General features: G+C 47.5%; 1 protein-coding gene and 1 pseudogene across 5 annotated transcripts in view; both read left to right on the top strand.

Moving 5' to 3' along the window:
* The window catches only part of HIVEP3 (HIVEP zinc finger 3), a 515,007-nt gene that overhangs the window by 452,444 nt on the left and 51,040 nt on the right, over positions 1-11,523 (top strand). For all 4 annotated transcript variants that reach the window (XM_032247574.1, XM_032247575.1, XM_032247576.1 and 1 more), the window contains one exon: positions 2,892-3,037. In XM_032247574.1, the coding sequence (XP_032103465.1) occupies positions 2,892-3,037 (146 nt within the window). The remainder of the gene's footprint in view (positions 1-2,891; positions 3,038-11,523) is intronic.
* LOC116529573 lies at positions 8,298-10,039 on the top strand (annotated as a pseudogene). Its single transcript, XR_004259550.1, has one exon. The product of XR_004259550.1 is annotated as an RNA-binding protein PNO1 pseudogene (transcript).

Below are 11,523 nucleotides of genomic sequence, written 5' to 3'. Positions count from 1 at the left end.
AAGCTCTGACCAAATCAGGTCTAAATTCCCTAAACTAAATTCATATTGTGGATAAGTGAGCACAACTGTGTTCTGTAATTTCCTTTGCCAACATTGTGCATTGAATTTGTCCTTAGCTTGACTGGATGTTCTTCACAAAACTGTTTTCCAAATTTATTTTCTAGATGCCTTTGTCAGTCTAAAGACATCCCTGACGAAGATTTCCACTTTTGTGTTAATGTCATGCTAATTTCCTCTCCAGCGTTTCTTACTAGCTGTGGCCACTACCAAGATGCTGTTATAATTATTTATACTGCTAACTTTTTGGGTACCTATTATGTACTAAGTACTATGCTAAATGTTACTTTTCTCCTCACAACCACCTTGACAGTTAGGGCGCAATATCACCCTTTCATAGATGAAGAGACCAAAACACAGAGAGGTTAAGTAACTTTCACAAGGCCACACAGTAAATGGCAGAGCTTAGATTCAGAACTAGATTTTACTCGAATGCCCTGTTGAATTATCTAAGCTGCCTCTAGTTTTTAATGACTGAAAATGTTGTAGGCCATTTAAGGGAAAGGTAGTGTTAATTTGGCTTAATTGGATTTGGCAATTATTTATTTATAATGCTCCTAAAACCTGCGAACCTTTTCTTGGAATATTCTGTTTGGTTCACTGGCATGTTTCCTTCCAGAATTGCACCAATCTGGTTCATTAATATAAACACATTGTCTATGGCTTATGGCCTTTCTACAACTACACCTCTCTCTGGTGTCTGCTTACATACCTACGGAGACAGGAACTCACCATCTCGTGATACAACCCAATCCATCTTTGGACGGTGCCCTAAGAAGGTTCTTTAATGTACTGGGCTGACATGTGTCAGATTGTGGCTCCCATTCTCTGTTAGTAGTTCTGAAAAGGTTCTTAGGTCTATCTTAGCATTTCAAAGCTCTTCCAAACCGTCTTCACACAGGTCTAGGCCACACTATGATGTTTTAGTTTGCCCATAGATTTTTTCCCATGTATAAGCCCTGGAGAAACCCCAACTTGTTAAGAGCCCACTTTGTAGCCACATTCTTTCCTTTTTCCTCCTTGGGAATCATTTTGACAACACAGCACTGTCCTAAAGGGATTAAGAACAAGGACTCAGGTGCCAAGTTCCCCAAGTTTGAATCCCACTACCTTACCTACTAGCTATGTGACCTTGGACCAATAACTTAACCTCTCTGAGCCTTGGTTTCTTTCTCTGTAAAATAGGGATAACAATAAGACTTAGCTCATAGGACTGTGGAGATAATGAAATGAGTTGAGACATGCAAAGTGTGCTTAGAACAGTGCCTGGCACACTGGCACTCAGTATTTTTAGCTATACTTATTCGTATTGTTGTCATCAAAAGATAAAACGGATCCCTGGCCCCTGCTCAATTCCAACACTGTGTTTCCTGGGAAAGTGATGCACTGCCGCCCAAATCAGCCTTCTCCAGCGTAGCCCAGACATCACCGTAGCTGCGAGGGAGAAGCAGTCCGTTGGCCTGTGGAGGCCCCTTGGCCATTCCATGGTCAGTCTAGATCACAGGCTGGAGTGGAGTGGAAATGGCAGGCTCTGGAAACGCAAGGGTATTGCAGAAAACCACTGCCTTCTGCCAAAGTGGCAGTCCAGAGTATTGCTCAGTTTCCACTCCCCTCCTCCAATTCTGAAGAGATTATTTGGTGGTCACTGAGTCATAGAAGTTGACCCTGGAATGGATCTTCAAGATGTTCTAAATCCCCTCAGACTCTGAGGCCCAGAGAGGTGAAGTCATCCACTGAAGGGCAGCCCAGTGTGCCACGGCCTGTCTGGTGCCGGAACTCAGATTCCCCGATTCCCAGCCAGGCACCTTTCTATCTGGCCTCATGCTGTCCTTGTCGGGGACTGTCTGGTGGTGGCTGGCACAGAGGACTGTCGTTCTTAGATTGTCCCAGCCTCAGGAAATGTGGTTGCTTCATTCACTGGCTGGAAACAGTGTGGTTTTTCATGACCTTCATGACAGTGGCATGAAGTAGGAGGAAATTCTCACTCCAGCCCCCGCCCTGCACAGCACTGCTGCTCCCCAGGCAAGAGTGCACACATCCCTGACAACACTGGAGCGTTTAGAGGACATATTCTTGGGATAGTGGAAGATGTCCAGGAAGCACAAGGCTAGTGCCAGCGCTCCCCTTCAGCCGGCTCTCATCATTGAGATGAGCGTAGCACGGTAAAGAGCATGGGTTCTGCAGGACTAGCAGCCCAGAGCCTCACAGCCTCTCGGTGCCTGTCTCTGTGGTGGAGTTGGGGGCATGCTGCTGGTCAGGGCCCTCAGCCCAGCTCCTGGCCTTTGGTACTAGCCCAGGAAGGCCAAGATCCTGGAAGCAAGAGACTTGTGCTCTGCCCCCAGCTCTGCCCTTAATTTGCTGGGCAACCTTAGCTTTCTGATCTATAAACAGGGACTGGGCCAGTTTATCTCCAAAGGCAGAGTGGAGCCTTTGTTTATGTGTTCAACATTATTTAAGCATCTTCTCTGAGACGGGTCCTGTTTGGGTTGCTGGGAGCCCAAGGAGACCAAGATGAGGACCTGTCCCCAGGATCTCCCAGACTAGTGTGAAAGACAGGGAACAAACACAGGTCTTACAGAAAGTTAACCTGAAAGAGACAGAGTTCCAGCTGTGACACCAACTAACGGCATGGCCTTGGATTAGGGACTTCTCTCTGGGTATCAGTTTCCTTAATTCTGTAAAGTGGGGCTAATAGCACCTCTTCATGGAGGAGTGTGAAGATTGCATATGTGTACCTGTGCAGTGTCATGTGAGGCATGATTATTAGCATTGCATTCATGGCTGAGGACGAACATTTGACCAGCAATGATTTTGTCATTCCTGCGGTGGGCCAGGTTCACCTCCCTTCGCTGGTTTCCCCGGAAGGCCAGAAAGATCTAGCTAGAGCGGAGAAGGAAGAAGAGAGGAGAGGGGAGCCGGAAGAGGATGCTCCTGCCTCCCAGAGAGGGGAGCCGGCGAGGATCAAAATCTTCGAAGGAGGGTAAGACTCATGTTTGGTTTTCATCGTCTGCTTCCCATGGAATAAGAGCTGGTGCCCATCGGTGTTCATGGGTGGCAGCAGCTCAGTTGGCAAGGGCTCTGCCCACAGGTGCCCTGTGGTCCCAGCGATGCCTTTCAGCAGACGTCACCTTCCTGGGACTCTCAGGCCCCGCTGTTTAAGAACGCCGTGGGGCTTCTTGGTGGGGATGGGCGATGCTGGGTATTTGTTGAGGATCTGGAGGGGTCTGGGTCTTTCTCCAGCCCTTCCTTTTCTCGGATCCCTGCCAGGTTTCTAGTCCTCGCATTGGAGTTGCCATCCCAGTATCCCAGCAAATGTCCAGACTCCTGTCTCTCTTGACATGTATTCCCAAAAAGTCACCTCTGTATTGCCCAATGGCCATCTTGGCATGTCTGGCTTCCCACGGGGCACTTGGGCTCAGCCGAATAGACTGCAGGGCTGATTGCACACTGTATGCACCAGGTGTTTACACTGGTCCCCATCCTGACTGGCTGGGGCCCAGGGCTCATTGGTTGGTTAACATTGAATCTCATTCCTAGTTATTCACCTTTGATGCTTGACTTTGGGAACCCGATGGTCTAAACGTTTCAGAGCTCACAGCTTTGGAGACTGTCTGGGTTCTGGAGGGTGCCTTGTTTCAGATGTGCTTTGTGGAAGTTTTGTGCCAGCTGTGTTTTGTGTGGCCACGTGTTTGCTTCCTGGGATTTGGGTGTCTGTGAGCAGGTCCCGTGGCGTCTGTCTCAGGGTCCTGTGTCTGTGTCCCTGGTGTGATCAGGGTGGCCCGGTCCTGCACAACCCTGAAGGACAACCAATGTGGAGGAAAATGTGTTTCCCAAGGAGGACAGTCCCCATGGGCCGGCGCCAAAACAGACTGTCACTGGGAACCTCTGATCCTCCAGCACCTGCAAGCTCCTAACTCACAGAGTCAGCGTGGGAGGCACGGGAGTCCTCTGTAAGGCTGGGGGACAGCAGAGACCACCGCCTTCCCCAGGGCCACCAGTTGGCACCTTCTGGTGGCACTGACCAGCAGCGGCTCTCAGGAGAGGGGGTGCTTGGAAATGTGTGGAATGGGATGGTCAGTGATGGGAAGGGGGCCAGGGGTGGCAAATGCCCCTGAAATCTACTGCCTGAAATACCATAGCGGCTGCGCTCAGAAACCCTGGACCAAAGGTCTTTGAAAATGCCAACCCTCTTTCCATGTGGGGCTGGATGCTGTTCCTTTCCTGCTATTTGGTTAGAGCGCCCTCGTGTGTCTCTGTGTTCTCATGCCACTGGGTCCCTTAGAGGCCACACAGAGGCTGGATTGCAGGATCGATGAAGTGCCTGCTCACGCGACTGGCTCTCTTCCTTCTTGCTTCAGAGGCTGTCTGTGGGCTCTGAGGGCTGCTGAGTGTTTCGTGGTGTCCCAGGAGCTTTCCCCAGCAGCATTCCGTGTGCAGCCGGGGAGGTTCCCATCTTCCCTGAAAGGCAGGTCCTCTGAGCCCCCAGAAGGGCAGCTTGCAGGAGTCACACCCCAACCAGTTCTCTGCCAGATGTCTCTACCTACACAATCTGGATTGGCTGAAGGTGGCGGGGTTAGGGGGGAAGATCACCCTGAGTCCTCTTCTCTTCTTCCTCCAGCTAGCATGGGTCCTGCTCCCTTCCCACCCACCTTCCAGGTCTTCCCTTAGTCCCATCTGCTCTGCTTCAGAATCCTCCTCTCAGTTGAGTTCTGTCATCTCTGCCCCATTACCTAGCCCCCAGCTCTTCAGCCCTCAGTTTCCCTATTTGTAAAAGGGGGAGAATGACGTGGGATTTTCAGAGGACCCTGTGAGATTCCATGTAAAGACTACACTTCATAACTGCTCAAAAAATTGACATTGGTGGGCGGGGCGTGGTGGCTCATGCCTATAATACCAGCACTTTGGGAGGCCAAGGCAGGTGGATCACGAGGTCAAGAGATCGAGACCATCCTGGTCAACATGGTGAAACCCCGTCTCTACTAAACATACAAAAAATTAGCTGAGCATGGTGGGGTGCACCTGTAGTCCCAGCTACTCGGGAGGCTGAGGCAGGAGAATTGCTTGAACCCAGGAGGCGGAGGTTGCGGTGATCCGAGATGGCGCCATTACACTCCAGCCTGGGTAACAAGAGCAAAACTCCGTCTCAAAAAAAAAAAAAAATTGACATCGGTGCCTTTTACCACTAGTATATCCATTTCATCAGTCTCCTTCCAGGACAGTCCCCTCTGTTCTGTCGGCTATGGAAGGCATCCTCTCTCTTTCAACTTGTCACATGCAATTTGGGCACGTACGGAACTGATTACAGTGTCACAACCTTTCCTCCCCCAGCCTGGCTGTCTCAAGCTGCGACCGTGCCTCCCACCCTTGCGTCTGGTGATTCTTCTACATTCATGGTTCCCTTGGGGCTGGCACCACCCCTCAGAGTGTTTGGAAATGGTGAAGAAGGGAGAGGGCATTTCGATTGTCACATAACTTAGGACACTTCCGGCATTTCAGGGATAGGGCCAGGGATGCTGACCTTCCATTCCACCAACCTTACAACCTCTTGTTTCCCCAAATTGCCAAGGGTGCCCCTACCCAGAATCACTGGACACACCCCTCTGCAGTCCCACAGTTTTGCCTTAGATTCAGTTCTTCCTTTATTTATTTCTTTTTTACTACAATGAACATATGTATTTCACTCCTATACACATTTGAGAAAGGTCTGTGATAGGAAGAAGGAAAAAATGGTTCCACCTGGAAGCTTCTGCTCACATTTAAATGGCCAGAGCAAGTCACATGGCCACACTCAGCTTACCTCCATGGGAGTAGGGAAGGGCATTCCTACCTTGTGCTTGAGAGAACCTGGAATATTTGGTATTTATAGTGCTTGTGACTACTCCCGTTGGTTTAACATACATCTGCGACTTGTTATGTTTACGCAACAGTGATTTTGACATGTGTCCATGCTGATACATGTAGACCTGGTTCATCATGATGAGTCAGTAAGCCAGACGCAGAAGAGTAGATGCTGAATGAGTCTAACATCTCTGAGTCTTTTTATCTCTAATTAAACTCACCTTTCTTTCTTGATCTCCATTTTAGCAACTGATCAATGTATTAATTCATCAAGGAGGAGGACCTATTTAATCAGTGCCTTTTGGGTGCTCTGTGCCAGAAAATGCAATGGCCCATGGGGATTAACTGTCATCCTGCCCTCAAGGTGCTTGGGGACTACACCAAGGTGGCAACGCAAGACCCAGTGCTAAGGTGGGGCTGGCCAGGGCTGAGAAGCTCACAGCAGGGGAAGGATGCCTGGGGGATGGAGTAGCCAGAGAGGGCTTCCCAGAGGGGGTGGGGCCAGGCCCGGAAGGGCAGGTGAGACCCAGGCAGATGGGGAGGAAGGTACACTGCCCAGCAGTCTACCTGCCACAGGTGTGATGGCAGCTCCTGTACCTGATCAGTGAGACTCACTTTTTCTTACCTTGAGCGTTCTCCCTCGCTGTCATCATCCATCTCCTCAGCTTTGAGCCTCATCCTTGTGCCGACATTGCTACATCTGGGTCTCCAGCCAGGACCTCACTCCTGAACTGCAGACACTGGTTTTGACGCCTCCTGGGCATTTTTGCCTGGGAAACTCACAACACCTCAAACTTAGCATGTGCAAACCAAGCCTTTCAGTTCCCACAAACAGCATCTCCTTCCACACCCAGAGCTCAGGTGACACACCCAGGCCTTCACACTCAGAACCTTAACATTGTCTTGGGGACCTTCTTTCCTTTCCAGTTAGCCCCCCAGTTCTGGCGTCTGCATGAAGTAGTCAGTGACTGGGTGTGGTCTCTACTCCCTCTGCCACTGCTCTGGCCACCCTATCTCCAGACCTCCAGTGTCGGCGCCATTGAGCATCATTAAACATGATTCTGCGTGTGTCATGCTTTTCTCGAGAGCTGTCTGTGGCTGCCTCGCCTTCAGGATCCTGTTTAAACTCAGCCTGTGAGTGCTGGCCTCAGAATTCCTGACCTGCTCCTGTCATCCTTCACTTTTTGCTGCCTTCTGGGCCCTGCCATTGCCAAATCCTACCCAGCCTTCAAAGGCCAGTACTCAGCCCCACTCCTGTAACGAGCCTTCTAAATCCCTCCACGCTCTAGTTCTGTGTGTTACTTCTGTCATAACCCTGACGCTAAGATCCATTTTTGTCTCCTCCCAAGTCCCTTCTTGACTTGGGTCCTTGGGTCATGCTTTGCACACACAACGCATCAGTCTCTATGTACTGCACCAGTTTCCTGGCACATGGCCCCCTCTGCATTCCCCATCACTTCCGCACCTGAACAAAGCCAGCATTTTCCGGGCAGCCTCTGGGAGTGCCCATCAGGGATGTGCTGGCTCTCTCACCCAGCACCCATGCATTTGCCTTGGTTGTTTAGAATGGGTTTTTGTTAGCAGTGTTGTTTTCACACATACAACGTTATATTGTTCTTTGAGGGTAATGACTATATTGTCCTAACTCAATTTCACTTGTTGCAAGGAAAGCTGGGAATTCAGCCCAATGGGCTTACATGGAAGAGGAAGAGACTGGAATTGATAGGAACCACCTGGCTGACCAAGCCCAGTTGGCTGGTTTGTTGTTGGGGCTTAGGTCCTAGGGGAATGATAAGTTCAGATGGTAAGATCCCAGGAGTCCACACCAGACCCTGCCTGCTGCAGGACTCAGCTGCTGTATCTCCCGTGGGAGATCCTTGGCTCCCATCTCACCTCACCTAACCCAGTACCTCACTCCAGCCATTGCCACTCCTCTGGACCATTCAAATTAGCAACCCAGACGTTAAGGTTTCCACCTTAAAAACACTTTGACCAAAGGGCCATATTGCCAGATTTCTCTGTCTCCTTTGAAGGAAAACACCATAAGGAGTTGGCTGTGTTGCTCACCTCTGTATCTTTCGTCCCGGCCTCTCTCAGACCTATTCAAGGTGGTCCTTTGGGCTCCTCACACCTCAGAAGCTGCTCTTATCAAGGTCAATGGTGACCCTCACCTTGTACAAGTCAGTGGTCAGTTCTCACTTCTATTCTTTCCTGACCCGTCGGCAGCATTTGACACAGTCAGTCTCTGGCTCATCCATGCAGGACTTTGTCCTCTTGGATTCCTGTACGCTGTCTGTATCAGTCCATTTTCACACTGTCACAAAGAACTGCCTGAGACTGGGCAATTTATAAAGAATAGGGGTTTAATTGACTCATTCACATGGCTGGGGAGACCTCAGGAAACTTACAGTCATGGTGGCAGGAAGGAAAACTGAATGCAGGAGGAACTACCAGACACATAAAACCATCAGGTCTCATGAGAACTCAGGCACTATCACCAGAATGGCGTAGGGGAAACTGCCCCCATCATTCAGTTACCTCCACTTGGTCTCTCCCTTGATACATGGGGATTATGGGAGTTACAATTCAAGTGAGATTTTGGACGGGGACACGGCCAAACCATATCACTGTCTTTCTTGATCCTCCTCTTCCTTGACTGGTTACACTTCTTCACCATCCTCTGTGAGTCCCATCATCACCTGATCTCTGAACATTCGGGCCCCACATGGCCCAGCCCCAGGCTTTGTGCTCTTCCTCTAAACTCAGCCCCAAGGCAATCTATACACCATCTGCAGGGCGATGATACTCCGACCCCTATCTCCATGGACTTCTCCCCTGAGCTCCATGTCATGCATCCCTGTGTCTGGGAGGCCGTCCACCTGCACATCAGTGAACCCATGCTTTGTGCACCGCACAGTGCCTATTGAAGAGCTGTGACTTGGAAGATTCCCAGGGTTGGACTCCGAAATGGAAGCACAGAGCGCCAGGGCAGAGGAGGGCTTTACCCAGGTCACCCGCAAGGGTGGCCGGCGGGCTAAGAAACGACAGGCTGAACAGCTGTCCGCAGCAGGAGAGGGCAGGGATGCGGGCCTTATGGACACAGAGGAGGCCAGGCCGACGAAGATGCCCGTCTTCCCACCCCTCTGTGGTGACATGCTCCTGAGTGGGAAAGAAGAAACAAGGAAGATTCCAGTCCCGGCTAACAGATGCACACCATCAAAAGAAACTGGATGAAGATATTTACTCCTATTGTGGAACATTTGGGTCTTCAGATAAGCTTTAACTCGAAATCAAGGAATGTAGAAATCGGGACTTGTAAAGAAACCAATGATGGTAGTGCTCTGGCAAAAGCAGCTGATTTTGTGAAAGCCTTTATTTTCAGCTTTCAGGTGGAGGGTGCACTTGCCCTCATCAGGTTGGATGACTTCTTCCTAGAGTGTTTTGAAATCACAGATGTTAAACCCTTAAAGGGAGACCATCTCTCCAAGGCAATAGGAAGAATCGCTGGCAAAGGAGGAAAAACCAAATTCACCATAGAAAATGTGACACAGAAAAAAAAAAAAAAAAAAAAAAAAAAAGAAAATGTGACACAGACGTGGACAGTTTTGGCTGATGTGAGAGTTCACATCCTTGGCTCCTTCCAAAACATCAAGATGGCAAGAACTGCCATTTGTAACCTAATCTTGGGAAATCGTCCTTCCAAGGTTTATGGCAATACTCGAGCTGTGGCTAGCAGATCAGCAGATCAACTCTGATTTCAAGTCAGAGACTTTTTATCTTGCCCTTGGACTCTGGAAAAAAAATATTTTACGAGCGGTCACAATAAATCATCTGAAGAATTGCAGTCATTTGAAGCTTCCATCCCTTCTTCCGTTCTCAGCCAGAAGCACAAACAGAAAAGAAAGGTTTAAGAGTATTCACACTCAGCAGGTTTTAGGATAATTTAAATATCAAAAATTGATTCTATTATTATACCTACACATTAGATATAATTTATCATTTCTTTGAAATCACATGTAGCAGATTGCATAGTTTATAATCCTCTCAGAGGGAAACTTCTTATTTAAACAGCTCTATGTGAATTTATACTTTTATATTTAGAAATTCATAACTTCATAAAAATTTATAAACATTTCTTTATAAATTGTAATTTAATAGATTATCTTAGAAAACCCTCTCTGAATGATGACCCCTCCTTAATACTGGGTGATGTGTGAATAGTTTTTGTGGGGGGACAGGTTCTCACTTTGTCACCCAGGTTGGAGTGCAGTGGTGCAATCTCAGCTCACAGCAGCCTCTACCTCCTGGGTTCAAGTGATCCTCCTCCCTAGCCTCCCTAGTAGGTGGAACTACAGGCATGCACCACTACACCTGGCTAATTTTTTGTATTTTTTGTAGTGATAGGGTTTCACATGTTGGCCAGGCTGGTCTTGAACTCCTGACCTTAAGGGATCTTCCTGCCTCAGCCTCCCAAAGTGCTGGGATTTACAGGCATGAGCCACTGTGCCCAGCCTTGATTTGTGAATATTTGAGAGGTCATAGCAGTTGTTTTGGCTGTGTTATACTATATGAATCCCTAAGAGCACATCTTGGAACCTGTTTTGCAGTTTTAAAAATTAAAGACCTACATCACAGGATTGATGTGAAGAAAGTTTTATTTTTAAAATGAACATTTAAAGAAAGTATACATAACCAATGTTGGGTATACAGATGCTTCTCAACTTAGGATGGATTTATGTCCAGATAAGCCCACTGTGTGTTGAAAATATCAAAAGTTGAACATCATAGCTTAGCCTACCCTAAAAGTGCTCTGAACAGTACATTAGCCTACAGTTGGGCAAAATTGTCTAATAGAAAGCCTATTTTATAATAAAGTGTGTTGAATATCTCATGTAATTTTTGAAGATTACACTGAAAGTGAAAAGCAGAATGGTTGTGTGGGTACTTGAAGTATAGCTTCTACTGAATGAATAATTGAAGTTGAAAAATGAGTTAGAACCGTTATATGTCTGTTTCCTCTAAGTAGTAAGGATGAAATGATAAAAGAAGGTTTTTCCCACCCAAAAAACTATGTTCTATAAATGCAGATTAACTCGTTTCTGCCTGTTTAAATAGTATGTGATTATTTTATGCATTGTAAAATGGAAGCAACTTAATTAAACATGACTTTGATTAAAAAAAAGAAGAACTGTGACTCAGGCTCTTTGACATTCCTTAAAGAAAGTATTTTAAAAGTTTATTTAATTCAGTATTGTTCCATTTGAAGGGGTTACATTGTTAGCAAACGTACTTTCCTATCTCATCTATTTCTAATAGCCAAATTAATTTTTATCCAGGTCTTAAGAGTTCATGCAGTGTACACAACACTTGTTTTTTGACATCATGTTTGTGTTTTTGAAGTGTGTGTGTGTGTGTGTGTGCCTGTGCATGTGTGCACATGCCCGTGTGTTTCATGAAATAGTAGCTTGGAGAGAATAGTGTTAGTTTTTAAAAATGTAAAGATTATTTTCTTTTCTAATAATTTTTTACAAATCCATTTCTTCTTGGACTTTGAAACCCAGAAGTATAGCATATTTTTCAGCCTAAATGTCTGCTCCGCCTAGTCCCATTTTGCCATGAACTCCAGAT

Source organism: Sapajus apella, unplaced genomic scaffold (assembly GCF_009761245.1).
Source record: "Sapajus apella isolate SASKATOON/1434 unplaced genomic scaffold, GSC_monkey_1.0 scaffold62, whole genome shotgun sequence".
NCBI classification, from domain to species: domain Eukaryota; kingdom Metazoa; phylum Chordata; class Mammalia; order Primates; family Cebidae; genus Sapajus; species Sapajus apella.
This window is presented reverse-complemented; position numbering and strand designations above follow the sequence as displayed.